General features: G+C 36.7%; 2 protein-coding genes across 15 annotated transcripts in view; both read right to left on the minus strand.

Annotated features, from left to right (window-relative positions):
• Positions 1-21,477, minus strand: part of LOC306861073 (ninjurin-1-like) — a gene marked incomplete at both ends in the record, with an annotated part of 649,099 nt that overhangs the window by 389 nt on the left and 627,233 nt on the right. Inside the window, 3 exons of one of the 5 annotated variants that reach the window (XR_013783444.1) lie at positions 192-321; positions 430-627; positions 1,831-2,099. Coding sequence is in view for 4 of the 5 variants with exons in the window: in XM_079403145.1 (XP_079259271.1) it covers positions 192-321; positions 399-627; positions 1,831-1,872 (401 nt within the window). Of the gene's footprint in view, positions 1-187; positions 322-398; positions 628-1,222; positions 1,312-1,830; positions 2,100-21,477 lie in introns of those variants that run through there. The other 4 variants (XM_079403145.1, XM_079403147.1, XM_079403146.1 and 1 more) reach the window with 4 other exon arrangements.
• The window catches only part of LOC306860633 (plasma membrane calcium-transporting ATPase 3-like), a gene marked incomplete at its 5' end in the record, with an annotated part of 41,330 nt that continues 28,839 nt past the window's right edge, over positions 8,987-21,477 (minus strand). For 9 of the 10 annotated variants that reach the window (XM_079402431.1, XM_079402429.1, XM_079402428.1 and 6 more), the window contains 2 exons: positions 8,987-9,822; positions 21,214-21,396. In XM_079402431.1, the coding sequence (XP_079258557.1) occupies positions 9,409-9,822; positions 21,214-21,396 (597 nt within the window). In that variant the 3' untranslated portion in view covers positions 8,987-9,408. Of the gene's footprint in view, positions 9,823-17,654; positions 17,742-21,213; positions 21,397-21,477 lie in introns of all 10 variants that reach the window. The other variant, XM_079402422.1, reaches the window with a different exon arrangement.

Genomic DNA, 21,477 nt, shown 5'->3' on the forward strand with positions numbered 1-21,477 from the left:
AACAAGGTGATGAGATGTAAAGTTAGTACAGTCTGAGAATTATTCCGACGTGGGAATAAAAACGGGATACATGTTCATAGATGTGCAGATTTCTTATTGGGACATTCCCTCAATTAACTTAACTATAAAAATGATGGAAAGAATGAGTATAAATCTATTTTCTAATGATACTTTGCTGTTACCCTGCTCACCCTCCAGACTCAAATCCCAATGCCGTGATGAAGATGTTGATAAGAACAGTAAAGAACACAAAAACAGTTGTTGCGTCATTCATTGTGTTAAGTCTTGGCTGTTTCTTAACATCATTCAGGTCATACTTCACTGAAGGGAGCAAGAGAAAACACATCAGTGTTACATCAATGAAATTAAGCAGAATACTTTCAAAGAGATAAACTAACCAATGAAGATGAGCAGGATGCCAACAATAACCTGCAGTGAGATGGACAGTGAGATCAGAGCGATGAGAGGAACGTAGAAGCGGTGCTGTGCTCCTGAATGCAGCACTGTCTTCAGCTGAGAGGAGTTGGCCATCAGAAGAGCCACATCCAGCATGCTCTGCGCTGCACTCTTCTTAGTAGCGTAATGGTTCATGTTGAAGCGACGCTGTGCGGTCCCTGCGCCAGGAGCCTGACAGGGAGTGAATTTGAACTTGAACACTCCAAACATTCAACATATTTTACATTCCCTCCACACACACACACACACACATATATATTATAGTTATCCTGCTTAATAAAGTTGACGTGATTCCTAAGTACGTATAAGGTATATTTAGATTAGAATCAAATAATATCACATTTTAGTAATGTTATACAGTCTCAGGGGGAAAAGAGGTACAAAAGCTGTCACTACGCAGTACACCTTTGCACCTAAAGGGTCCATACTTGTACCTTAAAGGTATATATTAGTACCTATAATGTACAGGTATCACCCCATTCACAGCTTTTGTACTTTTTTTCTGAGAGTGTACATATGATTTTATTGCTAAGAGGCCAGCAAATACAACATAGGTTTTTTGAGTTATTGAGTAACTGAGACCCCAAACAGGAGGGTTAAATAGCCTTTATGTGCATGATATCATAGTGCTTAAACATTTGTATCACGAATATTGAGCTGAACATCAAGGGTTAATGCTAGATACTGAAACATAGACCTATACGTTCAAGTTCATACAAATATAAGTGTTGTATCATATGTGTAATCATAATTTTTGATTATTTACCAAGAATATAATTCACAAAGATCCTCAATTTGTTCATATATTGTTTTTCTTATCTTACATTTCTTTTGAAGCATTCTTGTAGCTTGTTCCTGTATAGTCAAGAGATGGATATATTTTAAACAGGGATTAAGGATAACAACTCTGTTTTGGTTATATACAAAAGATGGGAATGATAACATCCCCAAGGTAAGACTGCAGTTGTGTGTCTGTCAGCATAGCAGTTTGGGGTGGTGATGAAGGGTGTTCTCCAGTTCTTTCAAGCCTAACGTTTCTTTCTTTGAGAGCAGCCAATATGTACACTCCCTAATATGCTATTTATAGTGTTACAAAACAGAACTGGTTTAATTCCTTTTTCACATGTCAAATGCACTCTAATAGATGTTTATTATAATATTTTGTAAAACTGAATATAGGCTGGCTAATCGATGAACCTGTAAATAAAGTGATAAGAACGAATAATACAGAATATTTCTTTAACTATCCCTTTAAGACAAATAACACAACACGTCTCCTTTTTATCCTTTTAGTGTTAAAACATTAAAGTGTTTTGAAAATGTACTTTTTCCATTTGTGTAATAAAAAGCATCAAACATCAAGAAAAATGTTACCTCTACCGTTCCTGATTCATTGAGAGGTTGGTTCTCCTCCATAGAGACGGATGCTTAGCTTTGGAGATTTTGCTTAGTTGGATAAGTTAAAAGAAGCATTCAAATACAAAAACTGCGTGAGAAATTAATGATTTCTACACTAAAACATAACAAACAACTAAGCACCTTCAGCTCTGCGCAGTGTTTCCTGATTGTAAGCGTAGAAGTATTGGTGTGCAGTGAGCACTGATTCCTCGGTGACTTGAATCTTTTGTTCACTAAAAAGACTCGCTATGATTAGTTCAGGGACTCTTTCAGTGGTTCACATAGTTACGTCAGAAGGTGTCGACAAGGCACATTCCTTTAATTACAGATTTTTTAAGTCAACACATGTTGTTAAAACCTATATCTTGTTTACACAGTGACTCACTTCATGTATTATATATACACACAAACAAAACATCTCTGTCTAGAGAAATTTTTCAAATCTACCAAGCCATTACCAAATAACAAAAACCAAGTATAACAACTAGGGCTGTCAATCGATTAATATATTTAATCACGATTAATCGCACATTTTTATTTGTTCTAAATGTACCTTAAATTAGTTTTTAATACTCTAATCAACATGGGCATGGCCAAATATGGATGCTTTATGCAAATGTATGTTTATTATTAATGACTCTAGGAGCATGGAGTGAGAAAGGGATGCAGTTTAAGCCCCACCCTCTTCAACATTTACATCAACCAATTGGCCAACATATTAGAACACGCTCCCTTTCAAGGTCTCACTCTACAGGACACAGAGATAAAGTGTCTTCTCTACGCAGATGACCTGGTCCTCCTGTCGCCCACTGAAGAGGGGCTTCAGGACAGCCTGAATCTGCTGGAGGATTACTGTCAGACCTGGGCCCTGATGGTCAACCTCCAAAAAACTAGAGTAATGATGTTCCAGAAACGCTCCAGATCTCAGGGACCAATACTCACGTTCACACTATCACACAGAACCATTGAAACCACAAAAACATACACTTACCTCGGCCTGAAAATAACTCCAACCGGTAACTTTACTTTGGCTGTGAATGAACTCAAAGAGAAAGCTCAAAGGGCTTTCTATGCCATAAAACGATCCATTAAAATCGACATCCCAATCCAAATCTGGCTCAAACTTTTCAAATCTATAATCGAACCAATTGTTTTATATGGCAGTGTGGGGTCCTTCTATAAAATTTGACTTCTTAAATTGGGAAAAATACCCTCTCCTCCTAAACATCCAAAAAGAGCCCTGAAATTCTGGAAACACCTAAAAACAAGCGGCCCCAACACATACCATTACAAAGCCCTAAAACACCAAGAGCTGAGCGTAAGTAAGAGTCCCCTGTGCCAGCTGGTGCTGAGACTGACTGAGCTCACACACACAGAGATCAGCCAGCCTCAGGACACACACACACTCACACACATTTGGCCCACACACATTATAAACACAGAAAAAGACCATTGGACAAAAATGGTTTTAAAAACCAGCACAAACTGGAATGTTATTCGGCCCTAAATCGAGAATACAGTGTTGCGATCTACCTGAGCGCCGTCAGTGATGAGAGACTCAGGAAAACACTGACGATGTACAGACTCAGTGAACACAGTCTGGCCATAGAGACAGGCCGCAGACAGACCTGGCTCTCTCGTGAGGACAGACTCTGCTCGCACTGCATCCTGGGAGTGACGGAGACGGAGCTGCACTTCCTCACAGAATGCACAAAATATAAAGATATCAGAGACCACTACTACCCCAAAATGAATAAAATATTCCCCCAATTTAACACCTGTAATCCAGCCCAAAAACTCAGTTTCATTCTTGGCGAAGAAGCCAAATATAGCTGCAAGATTTGTAGCATCTTGTCATCTCCTGAGGGACAGCCAGAGAGAAACAAACAGCCAATAAACACACACTCACTCACAGCCCAAACACACACCCATTAGATCTACACACATCTATAAAATGTTCAGATTTCTAATTTCAGTTGTTACACGATGTCTGTAGTATAATCTTTTATTTATTATTTTAATTCTTTATTTATTTTTTTAATATTATTCTATTAACACTATTATTTTATTGTTTTTTTTTAATATATCTAGCCATGTGTTTACATAATATTGCCTTTTTTATTTAGTTTCATTATTACTATTATTTTCTCTAGGCTTTACTAAATGTTCAGATATTCTAAATCACTTTCTATGTTGTTTTAATGCTTTGGCAATACAAAATGTATGTTTTTGTCATGCCAATAAAGCTTTATGAATTGAGAGAGAGAGAGAGAGAGAGAGAGAGAGAGATGTGTGTGCGCGCTGGGACAGCAAGACCTCGCGCTCAGTCTCAGTAACTAAATAAGATTTGGGCTAACCCTAAAGATTTGTTGCTAGGCTTTTCTGACTGGTTTGTGCTCGAAAAAGTATCTGAGGAAAAAAATAAATAAATAAAATAAAAAAAATATATATATATATATGTAAGAAAACATTGTACAAGTGTGTAAATCTCATTGCAAGAATTCAAATACTGATCTGTGGATGTACAAAATTCATCTGTGACTTCACATTTTTGATGCAGGTGTGTGGATGTGTTCTGCACCATATTCACTGCAGCAATAATAGCAAAACATGTGAGAGTAGGAGTTACTTGATTTGTGATTCGTAGAGTAGGATTTGTGTTTCTGCAATGAAGGATCCGAGAAGGTGTAACTATTGTGTTGTTTGTGGGAGAGAGAAAAAAATCTACAAGTTTGCGACTTTTGTCTGTGGCTTCAAATTTACTGATACACATGTGTGGCTATTCTCAACAACTACAAATTCTGCTGTCACGGACGCTCAGCCGTTTTGCACCAAATTTACCTTCATAATAGGCCACGGGTCAAACAGAAAATACGCGCTGCGTTAATATAATTAGTGCTGTTAGAATGAATTTGCTCTAACGCGTTATTAACGCGTAAACTTTGACAGCACTAATAATAACATAAAACTATTTTATCTTTTGTAATTATCTTTTTATGTATTTATCAGCAATTTGACTTGAAACAAACTATGAATTTAAATTGTGAACACCCAGGACGTTTTGCTCCAGCCAAGCCAGGGAATGCTCACTAATGCTTAGTCTACCTCATTCATTCATCTAGCATCCCTGCTGCACCATCCCAACTCCAAATAGTAAATATTATATAGCTTATTCTTATTAAGCAGCGCTCCATCATGGGCAGCAAGACAGTTACATTAACATGGTCTCCCATAATTTATTTCAGATAAATGGTATGTAAAAAAAAATGGTATAGTTAATCACTTCACATTTAAGTCACATGTTCTCTTCCTGTCTAAGTGGGCAGTTCCTGGCCAAAGTAACCTGCAATGAGAACCAGAACAAACTATGTACAGAATACGAAGTTTGACAATATGTGATGCAAAAGTGTTGGACACCTTCCCAAAATGATAAGCAGAATTAGGCCTAATTCATCTTTCAAAAATAAGATTTCCTTTAGAGGTGTTCCGGCAGTTTGTGAAGCAATGTCATCAGGCAGAAGAAATAATCACAGGCACACAATAAAACACAACCACAGACACTGGTCAAAGTTATTATTGTAGAATACTTTGATTTTTATACAGACAAAAAGTGTTGACTTATTTTCCCATTAAATTCTTAGATTTCCATACAGTTTAGTCTACAGTAAACAGCTGTTCTTTCATCATAGATAGATACTTTTTTTCTCTTAAGTAACAGGCAGGTAATTATTAATATATTTAATAGTTAATTTTTTTTTTCTCTTTTTTCCATTGTAGAGCAGTAAGTGCATGTTCAGGAGAATGTGCAACTGTTTTTTCCATTAGCTAAAAGAGCACTGATGGAAAAAGACGATAATCATAATAATAGTCATAATAATAGTAATTATAATAATGTACAAGCTGTTCAATTTTAATTCTTTACAAAAAAGCAAAGGGAGAAAGAAAGAAGAAGAGACAGAGTAAAACAAAAGAAAATGTGCTTAAATCGTAAACAAACGATGCACATGTGCACATTTTGGCAAAATGTACAGTGATGGTGCAGTTGTACAATAATTTATAACTTTTATATTAAATATAGTATATTATTTACTCTTTTTCACATTACATTTTTCACCTTACCTTGCGTGATTTTTCTACAACAGAATGGAACAAAATGAAGGCAGACGATGGAGTTTTGGATTATCTGTTATCTTTTTTTATATATATATATATATATATATATATATGCGTATATATATTTGTCACTCTATCAGGAGTCTTGATAAAGTGGCTGTCTGTTGTGGTGGAGAGGAGGGATACCATACATATGCCACTGTAATATATATCATCACTGTCTGGAGAGTTCGATGATTGGGGTATACGTCTTAGATATAGTTGTTAGATTTAAAAATTGTTAAGAGACGAGCATAGCTTGAGGCCTATTTTGGTAGTTAAGCTTTGCTGAGGATAAGATAAGGTTAGGAAATGTTTCTTTATTATGGTATAGCAGGTTCACTGACCTATCTTCCCTGACCACCACTTTGGCCTGCTGACTGTGTCTGGGCCTTTAAATGGGTTCAGACTGTGAGACCTGTCAGCGCTCTCTACACTAGAGACTCCACTGGAACTGTCTGAGCCCGATCGAACCCAGTGAAAGGTCGGACACACTCATGCAGATATACCATAGTTTTGCTTCAAGGAATATTCCGGGTTCAATGCATGTTAAGCATTTGTGACATAATGTTGATTACCACAAGAAATACTTTTAAATGAAAACTTTTAAAAGAAAATGAGAGACAATTATTGATAATATAATTGATAAATTAAGTAGCAAAAATCAAGGTTGCGATGAGGCACCTACAATGAAATTGAATGGTTTTTGAAGGATTTAAAAGCAAAAATGAATACTTGCATTCATAAATACTTGCATTAATTCTATTGTCAAAATGTGTATTATTTGACCTGTAAAATGGTTTAAACAATCATTTTTACAATCATTTTAGGGTTTTATGGTCTATGCTGTTGCATCATCATGGCAAAAGTTGTTCATTTGGATTTGATTTTACACAGAAAAGGTTAGCAAGTCATTTTTCACATTGACATTCATACTGTTTGCATCTTCTGGCTATACTATTGAAACAATGAGTATTTTAATGTTTACAGATTGGCCCCATTCACTTCCATTGTAGCCTTGCTGTATCTCCCAGGTTTTTGATTTTTTTAAACATAAGCAGGGACTGATCCCAGAATATTCCTTTAAAAATGGGTTTCCAGTTAAAGATCCAACGACAAAACATTCTGCTAGTCGTAGAACAAGTCAACCCATTTTAAGCAACGTGTCTGTTGGCATATAACTAGTCAGATTGGCAGTGCAACACTGCTCCACCTCCAGGCTCCACGCCACAGACAGGGCAGAGTATCAGGAGGAGAACATCAGCATGGACTATAGCACATTAATGACAGCACAGATGCGCTGGGAGGAGAAACGTGTGTCCACCAACTGCTTAAGAGCCACATTGAAGCATCAACAGACAAAAGTGAAGTCAAACAATGACGGTGTAAAGCAAGCGATATGATATCAACATGCTCTGCAAAGACACGACCGACCAATGCAATGACATGATCTAGAGACGCTCATGCTTGCATTGTCTGCTTTCGATATTCGCCAGTTTCTTTGAACTGGACAATCTAGAAAAGTATTCTATACAGATAAAGTTTTTTTTTTTTTTCGAGATCAATATGTACATGTCGTGAAGCGTATTTCACAGAGCTGTGGGCAGGACAGTCTGTTGCATAAGTGCCGGTCTCATTCCCCAAAAATTGTAATACATCGAGTTGCAATGCATCGACTGAAGTGGTATGATAGTAACGGTACCATTCCAGACGATTATGGGGTGTAAAAGGAGGTAACCCCGGATGGTACAACTGATCAATGGAAGGTCAATGGAATCAAACACACTATCATCTGACATGGAGAATCATGCATGTCTTTGTTTACATATATAATAGGGATTACTGTTCTGTGCAAACAGAACAAAAATGTTCTGTTCTGAAATGCTAAAATATAGACCAATAGCCAGACAGTGTGTCTATCAAAGTCAACGGTGAACCTCGATATTGTGCAAAAGTAATGATACCCTCACGGATTGTCCATCTTTAGTATCTTTGACATTTTTTTAACTATGGTGTGGCAGTATAAGATGGATTCCCTACCCTGGTGACAACAGTCTGCAGATATTCACAATAAATATTCCACACACATGAGGAAAGCAAGTATGAGTGCGAATGTATTTAAAGGGCCAGCAGATATGCATGTACTGAGTAAATATAATTATTTGAACATGTTTAAAGGGTTGATGCATTTGTTGGTGTCATCTGCACAACATGAATTTTAATGGCTTTAATGTGAAAGAAATATAAGACACCATTAAATGTGGAGTCTGGGCAAACCCACTGAAATCCTTAAATCCAATTTCAGCTACTTTGAACAAGGTATAACATATTAACAAGGCCATTATGTCGTAAGGCTGATTGCCATTGCTGAGATGGAAAACCACCGAAATCCCACCCACGATCATTGAACTGCTGTTATGGGATTGCCCAAATCCTCTACCCTGTCATTTATTTTAAACATGAACATGTTGCGTAAATGTTTAAAATATCATAATCATGATTTCAGTGTTTAAAAATGCTTACTCTCACTTAGAGTGAGGCTACAAATTACTCTAAAATAATACTTTTTTATTTTTTACATAAAATGCTGTAAATAATGATCGTTAAAATGGTGCGGCAACATTTTTGTCTTTTTGTTATCAGCAGATGCATTATAATTGAATTAGTCTAAGCTTCAAATTAATATTATTTTTGCTTTGTTAGTACTTCTTTTTCTTGCTTTTTTATGCTTTTAGGACAGACGCAACACACACACACAGACACATAGAGAGAGAGAGATAGACAAAGTGAAAATGAAAAAAAAAATCTGGGTGATCACAATAAATAAATGAATAAATAAATAAATAATAAATAAAAATTTTAAAGCTAATCCATAAAGCATTACTCAGAGTAATAAAAGTCATTTTCTGTGATATCGCAATGATAATGCGAGCACTCAGGATGATGGTGGCGATAGTAAGAATTCAAACATGATAATAATAATATTGAGTTTAGTAACACCGATAAAAAGTAAAGTGAATGGACCCCTACTCCACCCGTAGGGAACATATTCCTTTGCATTCTGAGAAGTCAGTAGTCACCAGCACTAAAGAGCCGCTAAAATCCATCAGGTCTGGATTCCTCACCTTCTCAGGTCCATTCAAAGGAACCACAGACATGCAGCAGACTGGCCTCCTCTCCACAAGGTCAGAGGAGAGGTGTCTGTGGGGCTGTTGTTGTGACATGAGGAGTGATAGTGCTTTCGGTGGATGGTGGTAGTGGGCAAATGATTTGGATGACCCTGTCTTAGTGTTGGGGGTCAACCACCTACAACATGTCCGTAGGAGTCTCCCCCACCAGCCTGACCCACAAAGGTCCACATCCTCAGAGTTCTTAGGGTCTTATCCTCTGGAGCGATGTCAGTCATAGAGAGGTCTCCAGGGCGAGGAGGGGGTACAGCTGTCGAGAGGGGGTTGTCCAGTGCCCGTCTGGGCCTGTGGGGAGGTTCAGGTGGTAGATGCTCTCGATGGCGTTGTTGTTGCGGTTAGGCGTGGTGGGGAGGCTGTACTGGCGGTAGGGACGGGGTGGTGGGTGGGTACGCTGCGGATGCTGGACCGGAGGAGGAGGGGGCTTTCGGAAGGCCGGATGCAAGTGTTGGTTGTGCCTCGACCACTCGGATTCATCGTCAATGTCGGTGTCGTCGATCAGCGGGATGTTGTGGATGAAGTCGTTGATGAGAAACTCAGGGTGAGCCATGAAGTTGTGGATGGAATTCCTGGACGCGGGTTTCTCGATTCCGTCATAAAGGGAGCTACGGAACGCTTTCACCACCCGCATCTACACGGGAACAGAGGGGACGAGGCACAGAGAGAAAACAAAGTGGGAGAAGTGAGGACAGGGAGAGGGTTGAAACAGAGGAGGGTGGGAGCAAAGAAATCTCTCAGTACATGTGTGATAGAAAATACCTGAAACACCGTAGAACCTGTTCTGAACATGCCTTACAATGCACAGACAGCTCAAGATCAGGTTGCTGCAAAATAGTGCACTGACTGAATCTGTCTGTGTCTTTTTTTTATTAGGGTAGAGCAATAATTTTATTTTGGTATTTGAAGGTGCAATGTGAAATTTCTAGTCACAAAAACACAGAATTGCAAAAACAAATTTTTTGATGCAAATGCTTACACCCAATATATGCTTCAGTTTTAGTGAACGCTTAATCCTAAACTATGCTTCAGTTTTAATGTGAATGTGTAAAACCAAAGTATAGTTCAGTTTTGATGCAAATGCTTCAGCCCAAATTATGCTTCAGTTTTAATGTGAACGCTTAAACCGAAAGTACAGTATGCTTCAGTTTTAATATGAATGCTTAAGCCCAAAGTATGCTTCAGTTTTAATGTGAACGTTTAAACCCAAAATATACTTCAGTTTTGATGCAAACGCTTAAGCCTAAAGTACAGAATGCTTCTGTTTTAATATGAACGCTTAAACCCAAAGTATGCTTCAGTTTTAATGTGAACGCTTAAACCCAATGTATACTTTGGTTTTGATGCAAACCCTTAAATGTGAATGCTTAAACCCAAAGTATGCTTCAGTTTTGGAGCAAAACTAAATCCCAAAGTATACTTTAGTTTTAATGCAAATGCTTACACCCAAAGTATGTTTCAGTTTTTACGCAAATGCTAAATTGTCAAAATTGAAACTGTATACTTATATAAATGCAAACATTTAGCATATATTTACTGCCGAATATGTAGCCTTTCCAAGTATACTCCATTTTACAGCAATTAATTCAATCACACTAATTCATTTGGGAATGAATAAGCTCTACTGTTTGCTCCTTGAAGACACATCAGTTACATCTGCTGTGGCTTCATCTGGAACTATTGGTGGACCAAAAATAGGCCAAGTAACTGACAATATTCTGTTTGAAATCTAAGTTACCCCTAATTTTTGAACTTTTATTTATTGAACTGTTGAATAAAAACAATTCCATACTTGCAATTGTGTTATTTTTTACTGGTCTAAATATTCAACATTCCTGCTTATATAATATTGCTTAAAAGGTTGGAATTTGTAACAAAAACTCTACCATTAGAAAAACACTATACACATTTTTTTACTGGTTTCTAATAGTAATAATTTTCTTTCCTTTGGTCATCCACCATGTATGCATAATGCCCCTGGTCATTGCTTGATGGGCTGCTCAGACAAACAGACTGCAATTCTGTTTTAGGTTTTATGCTGCAGAAATTAGACAATGCACATTCATTTTTTAGATTCTAATACATAACACAGGCTTTATACTAAAGCTGCACAACCAGATCTTAAGAGTTTCTCAAAGAAAGACAGATGACAAACAAAATAAAACCAAATCTAAGACATAGGAAATGGACCCTGTCAGTTCACAGTTTTCACTCAAAATTAAAGGTGATGAACATTCTCATAAGCTCAAAACAGAAAACAGACCAGGCCTCAAACAAAGAGACGAATGAAAGCACAAAGTACCAAACAAAAAGCCAATACAAAACATATGCCATGTGTGTATATCGACTTATTAGTGGTGAAAATTGAAATAGTGACACAAAGAGAAAGAGAAACATAAGGGAGGATGTCTTGATACACACATAGACACACAGCCAATGGACGAAACAGTGGGTAAGAATCTGCAACAGTGCTAAGCAAATGGGGATGTTATGAATAGACTGATGCATGACTGGGGGTCTGGCTGGTGGCATGGAGGGAGGATGCACCCACAGTGATGCAGTATGCTGTTCTTGGAGGAGTTATGACGTACTCCTCAAGTGTACTGGCAGCATTCAGGAGTGTGTTAACAAGGACGCAATGGCATTCTAGTAATGTGATTGTGATGTCATAACAGAAGCCATGGAGACAACATGCGTAATGAGGCCATCAGCCAATGATGCCAGTTAATGCCAATGAGTGAAAATAGGTCATAAACTATGAAGATATAGCCTACTGTAGCTGATGTGTTAAATATCAAAGGATCTGTAATCTCAATGGAATTATATTTCTCCCTGATCAGCAAAATGAGTTTTATTCCAGTTTGCATTCTTCTGTTATGATTTACAGGAAATGGAAATTCCATATAATAATAATAATTATATAAAACATGTGTTTCTTCAATTATGGGCACTTCCAGGAGAAAAAACAAAAACAAAAAAAAACGTTAGAAGGCTTCTTACATTCTCACTATTATAATTTATCTTCAATTGTACTAATAACAATTTCCAGCAACAGACGTACATAAATCATAAGGAAGGAGAATTCTGTCATTCTTTAGTGAAATGCACATATCAAAATATGTTTTTTAATAAAATTCTGTGACATTGTATAAAATGGAATTCATTCAATAATTTCATAGCTAGCATTTAATCCTTAAACGAAATAGTAATTTTACATTTAATTTTACACACACACACACATATATATATATAAATTATTTTTATTTATTTTTTTTTGCAGCAAAATTATGCCACAAACGAGCAACAGTCATTTGTGTAAAAAATTAATTAAATTTCACACAAAAACAAATGTTGAAATGTAATATGATTTAAAAAAATTATATTTTTTTTAGAATTAAATCATAATTCAAGGATTTTATCAGTTTTATTGTGACATACATATTAAAAAGGTTTTAAGTTTGTTAGTTTTTTTTTTTTACTCATATGACATAAAAGTGCATATCTGAAGAAACACATGCAAATTATCTACAGATGTGAGTCTGTCCTAGTAGGCCTATATGATTAATTGCTCGACAGGCTCAGATTATATTGACTGCCAGAGGATAAGTTATAAAATTTCCAGAGACATCATCTAGACGGATGATGATGACTAGTCACTTCCTGGCACTATGCCATTGATTACATGACACCAACTGCTGTGACAGAAGACCTTAACAAGCACTATCACACTGACAAGAACAGAGCAGGTACAATAAACAAGGTCACAGCATCTCTGGTTTCTCCAAAAGTCACCTTATCAGCACAAATGGATCACACCTTTGTACAGTATTATAGGCCTGGAATTTAATTTTTTGTTTTATCTTGGTAAGGGATACTATTCTGGATTACTGTTTGGATGACAGATTCAGTTGTGAATGTTTAGAGAGGTGTGGAAAAGTACATTCAGTGAGAGAGATAGAGAAAGTGCGAGCATCTTTTGGCATGCAGCAGAGCAGTCGCGTGCAGATGACACACAGAGAAGAGCTGAAGAGTGCTGATGAGATCTGCCTCAGTCTATATGCAGAGAAAAGAAGAAGGAGCACGTGAACCGATCAGAAAACAAAATGCTCATTCCAGTGCAGCTGTCTCGTTGTCGTGTTACAGGAACAGAAACAATGAAAGTCGAGGTCAAACTCAAAAACTTGAATGCATGATGGTAAGCAGTCAGGCTCATGCTGTAAGAGTAACTCAAATGCGGCTGGAGCACATATACACACGCGTCTCTCGTGTGTATATTCAGAAGGAAGGAGATTTGAGAGCGCAATCCTTTGCTGTGGCCACAGGCCGGTGCCGCCCACCCCAACCCTCACTTCAACACTCACCCAGCAAAGGAAAAGAAGCTAAAATGACCAAGAAAGAATTTACAAGAGACAAAACAAACAAACAAACAGGAAGGGACGGTCAAGCATTTGGTTAAGTGCTTATCTGTTTTTCCAAAGAGCCTGTTTGTTGAGAAAAAGTCATGCAAATCTGAATCGAGAAACTGTTTGTTTTCATTTTTGTTCTTTGAGTTTCTTTCTTTCTGTCTTTTTTGTTTTTCTTTGCATGGATACAGGTAAACGTTCGAGTATATCGCCCACTTTTGGGAAATGTGTGTTAGTTTAAAACTGTTTGAGTTTTTTTTCTCTTTGTTCTGGATGTTTGCATGCCAGATTACTATCCACTGTCTCCCCCACGCTGTCCTTCAAAGAAAAAAGCTTGATGGAAAAACTTTATCATTAAAACCAAAAAAGACTTCTTTACTCAACAAATATTTCCCAAAGATGTCTGAAATGAAAATAGAGCTACACAGAAAGACTTGAAGCAGACAAAGTGATAAGATGCAGGAAAGGAGAGGAAGTAGTTAACAAAGCAGTGATGATTATGATTTCATGTTGAATTTGTATGAATGCATTCAGAACGTTTATGCATAAAGATTGTTAAAGGGTAATCGCTGGACATAGACCTATTTTCACTCTTTAAAATGGGTAAATAATGAAGCTGGTAAAAATTTGAGTGAATTATCAATATATCTAACTGCTGTCTTTAACTTGACAATTTATATTTAGAAGTGACTGTAAATGCTGTAAATTATACAGTGCAATTCTCTCCATGTAGTGAATTTCAGATTTTGTTCAATTAATACAATTAATGCAACTCAAATGATAAATTATTACATTTTTGTAAAGGAGTTGTTTTTAATTGCAGCAATGTGTATTTTGTATTGATATTCTTTGCCATAATTTGTGATTTATCTAACATATTTGCATCTTGAATAATTTAACTATGGTGATCTTTATAAATTATACAATATTATGCATTTAGCAACATGCTTTATAAAATGCACTGTATAATCTGATGGTAGAATTCGCACAGTGACACAAACTATGAATATGATTATTTTTATCAGATGGTAGTAATCAAAGCTAGGAAAACTTGAATAAATTAGAATCGCTTGGACCTTTCCACTTTGAGAAAATATATTCAACTGACTCTCTTACTGATAGGGAGCATCTGTGCTGAGCAGTGAACCATTACCGTACAAGGCAAATGTTTGAGCAAATGAGTGAGATAAACATGAATCTATCAGTGGCAGCACTTTGGCTCAACCGCTGGGTTACAATGTGCACCCATCTTACAAAACCTAAAATGAAAACAAACTTGATCCGTAGATCTGTCAAATATTTTTAAACAAACATTTGTGTGTGAGAGCTGTGAGGAAAAAAATATGTTTTTGGAGAGCTGTGATGAATGACTGATCTAAATAATTTTGGATTTTAGTTTTCTTCTCTAAAGAGCTACATTGCGGGCACGAAATGATTTCCAAAGATACGTACAGATGATGTATAAATATATACATCATAAATGAATAAAAATACTACATTTAGGCAAAGATATCAACGCTCTAACATCTACTAAATGTTTCTGTTGTCTGATTTCTAACACGAGGTTGACAGAATGATGTTAATGTTTGTAAATCTCAGTCAAAGCCAAAGAAAATTCAGCGTGAGAAAAACAACAACAACAAAAATGATATGTATAGGGCTGAAAAAGAAGACTAGAGTGAGTAGAGTGGCACTTTTCACCCACATAAGCATAAGTTCCCAGACACAAAGTGAAAAGATGTGATGAAAAATGTACAGATACACATGAAACACATCAAAGAGCAGTCAGCCGCAATGATATATGGTAGTCGTAATTAACATTTCTAGCCTGAAACAAAAAAATATCACAAAGATGGAGAAATAGTTAGGAAAGTATTGAAAAAAAAAATGTAGTTAGTCCACTATTCCCAGAAAAGAAAACATATAATACACATTCTTAAAATCACTAATTAAACACTATCAGGGTGTATTAAAGCATTATTCTGGGTTCAAAACAAGTTTAAAAAATAGTTCACCCAAATTATAATTATTATTCTTTAAATTATAATCATGTCATTTATTAAACCTCATGTTTTTCCAAAAATGCATGACTTTATTTCTTCGTTGGAACATAAAAGCATATATTTATAGCTAAATCCAAAGTCCAAGCCCAAACTTCCATACAATGAAAGTGAATGGTGACCATAAATAGAAGGACTTCAGTATTTTCAGTGCATAACAACTTAAATGTTGGTCTGTTCCTCTCACAAAGCTGTTTAAATATAGTGTTTATGATACTTTTACGGTGCAGTTGGTCACCATCCACTCTAATTGTATGGAAGAGCAGCATGAACATTCTTTAAAACATTTAAAAAATGCATGTTCCACAGACAAAAGAAAGCCATACAGGTTTGGAATGGCCTGAGAGTAAGTAAATGTATTTTAAGACAGAATTTTAAATTTGAACTCAATTGACAGCATCTGTAAACTTTGCTTGTTTTTGTAAACTGACAGACAAGCTGATATTATTTTCAACAGCATGACAAAGATGCTATCAATAGAGCTGAACTTGATTTGAACCCTTTAAAGAATGATATCTAGACATATGCTAATGTACTACTTTTGATAGAATGATGAAAGACTGTTAGTTAAGAAGAGTTTAGAAGATGCCTACAGAGAAAAGAACAGGAGACAGGTAAAAATAGATTTGAACAGCCATGAACCATGTGAACAGAGAAAAAGACTGTGAGGATCTGTGGAAGGTAGATGCAGTCAGTAGCACAGAGACATTAGAAGATGCTTTCACACAGTCTCACGATGGAAATTACAAGATGCATTATCTGGAAAAAAGTAACAGAGGGAAAGAGAATGAAAGAGAGAGAGACAGAGAGAACTATCAGAGGGAGAAGAACCTTATAGGGCTTATACTCGAAGGTTTACCCCTGTGTAGGCTCAAAAGCCATAGCAGTGCAGCACATTGAGTACCTCTGATTACTGTAAAACCTCATCTTTTTAGCAAACCATGCTTGACGACAGAAGCCTCTCGGAAAATAAATGCTCTCTCTGTATTCTCTCGGAAAAAAAAGATTAATTTTGAAAGCAATTATTTAATTATTTAATGCAATTCAATTATTTACTATACATCAAAGTTATGTTGTGCATGATATTTTAATAGCCATATATTATATGATATATTCTGTTTTCCAAATCTATATAACAAATCTTTAAGAATATGCTATTTTAAAGCTGAAGTGTGTAATTTTTATGTTAAAATCCTATTACAAATATCCATAGACAATTATAAATGAGTAATTTGTAGGTTGATTTGTCCAAAAAGCGTTTCTCTGTGGTGCATTAAAACAACATTGTCTCAACCAATGGCATTGGATTGGGGGCGGAACTATCTGTTTATCCAACCAATGGTTCATGTTTATGAAATTCGATTTGCTCAAAAAACACCCACTTCAGCTTTAAAAAATAAATCAGATTCAATCAAAGAAAATATATTTTCTGCCATGCACTTAACGCACATTATCGCTGTGTTTTGTACGCATTCTGTTGTAGGTAATAGCTTTAGTTTTGGACAGAGAGAAGACAGAGAATGGCTTATAGAGAAACAGGGATTTGAAAATAAAACCAACACCTTCAGACAACAAAGAAGAACCCAACAACAAGAGAAAAGGCCCAACACAAGCAAGACAGCACACAGAAATCGAGAGAAGGAGAGGAGGGACTCGGGGAGGAGACACAAACAGCGGCCCATAGAGGATCAATCAAAGCCAGACAGGCCATCTTGCAAAGAGACACTCAATCACAGAGAGACGACTACAGAGAAGGTTTCAAATACAGAACAGAAGTACCACGACACACACAGTGGGGTGTTGCATGTGCTGCTGTGTGTGAGGAGGATTGCTTGGAGCATGTGTGTGTGTGCTTGTAAGAGTTTTCTTGTTTTGTGAGTGTTTTTGAGTGTGTGAGTGTTGTGTCTGACACAGGTAGGGAAAGCAGGGAACTCACTCCCGGGAGCGGCGCTTGCATTGGCAGTGGAGAGAACTACATGAGTGGGGGTAGAAATATTGGTTACGTCATGGAGCTGGCTGAGCACAGAGGATCGACGTCTCACTGCACCCTGAAACGAACCACTTCTCTTGAACGTACTCACTACCTCCATCTGCAGGAGAGAGAGAGAACCACATCATATACACACTTCAGAGCAAGAAAGAGAGAGAAAGAGCAAGGAAGTAGCAGAGCGAGGAGAAAATATGCTTGTGATATTTCACCCGGTAGGAGAAAACAAAGCTATGCTGCCATTGTCTACTAAGGGGTACATCTTTAGACATTAAAAGTAAAATAAATAGTTAAAATAGACTATTAAATAGACATTAAATAGTTCACCCAAAAATGAAAATTCTGTCATTATTTATTCCTCCCCATGTCGTTTTAAACCCATTTGCTGTTCTTTTTTGCTGTGAAAAACATCAATTTAATTTTTGTTCAGTCTATTCCTCACACAAAGCTGTTACTTGGAAAGCACATGATGTTTTTGCCCTTTTCGGGGCTTCACAGACAGGGTCACTATGTGGAAACGTGGGAACCAGCATAATTATTCTTCAGAATTTCTCCTTTTGGGTTCCACAGAAGACAGAAAGTCATACATGAGGCTGAGTAAACGATGACATAATTTTCATTTTTGGGTAAACTACCCCTTTAAGGATCTGCCACCAGGATCATAATGAAAGTCATGATGAAATCATAATTGACCCAGTTTACTTTCTTAGTACATGGTCTGGGTCTTATTAAGAATGATTTATTGGTGCATAATATAACAAAGAAAATATAAGTCTTTATAAGCATTCATCAAAATGTAATAACTTGCTCTCTCACTAACACAACTAATCGCTGACCACCAAGACCTGTCATATCAAGGTCAAGTCATTTTCTAATAAAATATAAAGTCCTGAATATCATATTCACTCAAGAATAAATAAGCTGGTTGCAAACGGCATTTCACTTAAAGAAACACGCTGCATTGTCAGTTAATTTATCAGGATTCTGTTCTGTTTTTCCAGAAATAGAGTGCAGATGTCACTGCGGTATTCTTTTGTTTCTAAATGGCTTTGTTAAAAGATCAAATAGACCGCACAAGATAAGTTCACTTAACATTACTTGTAATAAAAGCTAACACAACAAATGGATGCCTCTGCAACTACACCACCCCAAATGTTTCAACTCTCTGAAATTCACTTTGTGCGCTGAATCAATTTTACATGCAGCCAAGCCAAACCGAAATGGGAAATGCCGTAAGAATATGCAATCATCTTGCATAAGACCTCATTGATAATTAATCTGCAAATACCCTGTGTCAAAAACACAACACTGAGAAATGGAGGCGCTCTCCTCAGTGGAGCCACGCAGGATGAAAGCGGTGATTAGATTAGGCTGACTGATGATATGAGGCCAGCCGCTATAATGTGTCGTGTTTTGCCTACTCAGTGTCGAGCAGTGAGGGAATCGATGGAAACCTTGTAAGGAGCTTTCCAAGCACTTCAGCAATCTATACCGGGCACTCCAAATAAAAAATAAAAAACAGTCTATATAATGCTCTACTATCCCATCAAGTCTGCTCCCTGATGGTGTGTATTGGCAAGAACATGGCCAAAAGAGTGAGTGCTACATCATGCATGCATGTGCTTTGAGAGCGTTCTGTTATAAAAAACTTTTTCGTAAGTTACAGTGCCATGAACCAACAGGCATCACGACCCACCTCCTCTATGCCTGCTGACCTTTAATATCATATATGTACCTAGTGCAATTCTGCTCAGGAAACAAAAGTAACAACACACAAGCGCACCACACAACAGATCTTTCCACAAAGACGCTATTAGGTTTCTTCTAGCACAATTTAAGGAACAAGCACACAACAACTCTATGCAAACCCAAACACATAAAGAGAGAAAATCTCACTTAAAGTCATGGATGGAGTCCAGACAGAGAACTACAATTTGCATAAGAACAATTCAGTTCTACTCAAGGAAATTAATTTAGCATTGGACTCAAATCAAGTTACTTCAACAATAATAAAAAAAACTGTGAGCTGAGTTGAAAATTATAGAGAGAAAGAGATAGTAAACCTAAAATGGACAGAGAAACAAGATAGTATAATACACATTTGGTTGATTATATATACAGATCAAATCAAAATAAGAACTACTTCTAATATATTCTTCTCACCTTATATTGTAACTAAGGTAAGCACATTTATGATAATATTACAAGCTTTTATGCGTCCAAGATATGGATGCACTATAATTCAGTACTATATCAGTAGATATTAGAAGTTTATCTTATTGTTTCAGCAGATATACTTCTGTTCAAAAGTTTGGGGTCAGTATTTTTTCCTGAAAGAAATTAATACTTTTATTCAGGAAGGACAAATTAAATTGATGAAAATGACAGCAAAGGTTAAAATGTCAAAAGATTTCTCTTTCAACTATATGCTATTCTTTTGAACTTTCTGTTCATCAAAGAATCCTGAAAAAATATATATCACAGATTTACAAAAATATTAAGCAGCACAAACGTTTTCAACATCGATAATAATATTTGTTTCTTGACCATCAAACCAGCATATTATAATGAGTTCTGAAGGATCCGGAGTAATGATGCAGAAAATTCAGCTTTGAAATCACAGGAATAAGTTACATTTTAAATATGTTAAAACAGAAAAAAAACTATTTGAAATAATAATTCCAATAATAATAATTATAATAATAATAATAATTTAAGTAATAACTGACAGTATTACTGTTTATACTGTATTTTGATCAAATAAATGTAGCCTTGGTAAGCATAAAAGACTTGAAAGACAAAAATATTTTAAAGAAAATCTTACTGACCCCAAACTTCTGAACCCCTAATTTCATACTGTACATTATAATGTACAATATGAAATTCACATTTAGCATTTAAAATGAATTGATTTTAGGTTTTAGTGTTTTTTAAATCTATTTAAACAAAATAGTATAGAATTAGATACAGCCATAACATGAAAATTATAGCAGCTTATCATATCAGCCAGATCTTTAATATTGTTGGATCCCCAAAGTCAAACATTGTTCAGATCCTCATCAAATCTTTCAAGCTCTATCAAGTCTGAGGAGCAACATTCTCAAGTCCCATGCAGCACACCAGGCTGCGACTGATTCTGTGCTGTGACTCTGAGCCATATGAGTTACTAAGCAATAAATTAGGACTTTAAAGGACTCGAGTTACATAATAGAGTGACAAAACAGAGCTCTGAGCATGGGAAGGGGGGAGGGAATGTTATAGATTCTTGCTGGGGGAAATCTCTACGCATTTAGTGAAGGGTGCCAACAGTGGGAAGCAGAGACAGAGATAGAGTAGTGCAGGAGAGGAGGAAAGAGAAGAGGAAGAAGGCAAGGATGAACTAATGTTGGTGATTCAGAGAGGGTTTAGAGAGAGCGAGGAGAAAAGGAGGAGGAATCTAAAGGAAAAGCAAAAGAGCATTCTTTGAGGAGACATAAGTTCTACTGTCTGTGGAAACCATCTTAGGTGACTAGAGCTCTAACCAGTTCTACCAGAGGGATTGATTGGTCAGAGGTAAGGGGTCTCATGCACAGCACCTGAGTCTGGATACGGTTAAGGCCTCTAAACCAGAGGATCTGCCCCCTGCGTAGCTCCCTCTCAGCGTGGTCTATCTCCTCCTCGTCCTCGGCCAGCTCGTCATCTGTCATCTCGTCGGCCCCTGGCCCATGGCCCGCCTCCTTCAGACACTTCAGGTGACTAGTGGGCACAGTGGCGATCACCTGAGATAAAAATAAGAATTTTTTTAAAAGGAGTTGCACTGATACTGTACGATGGTGAGCAGTGCTGGATATACAGTTTAT

Source organism: Barbus barbus (assembly GCF_936440315.1).
Source record: "Barbus barbus genome assembly, chromosome: 41".
Taxonomy (NCBI): domain Eukaryota; kingdom Metazoa; phylum Chordata; class Actinopteri; order Cypriniformes; family Cyprinidae; genus Barbus; species Barbus barbus.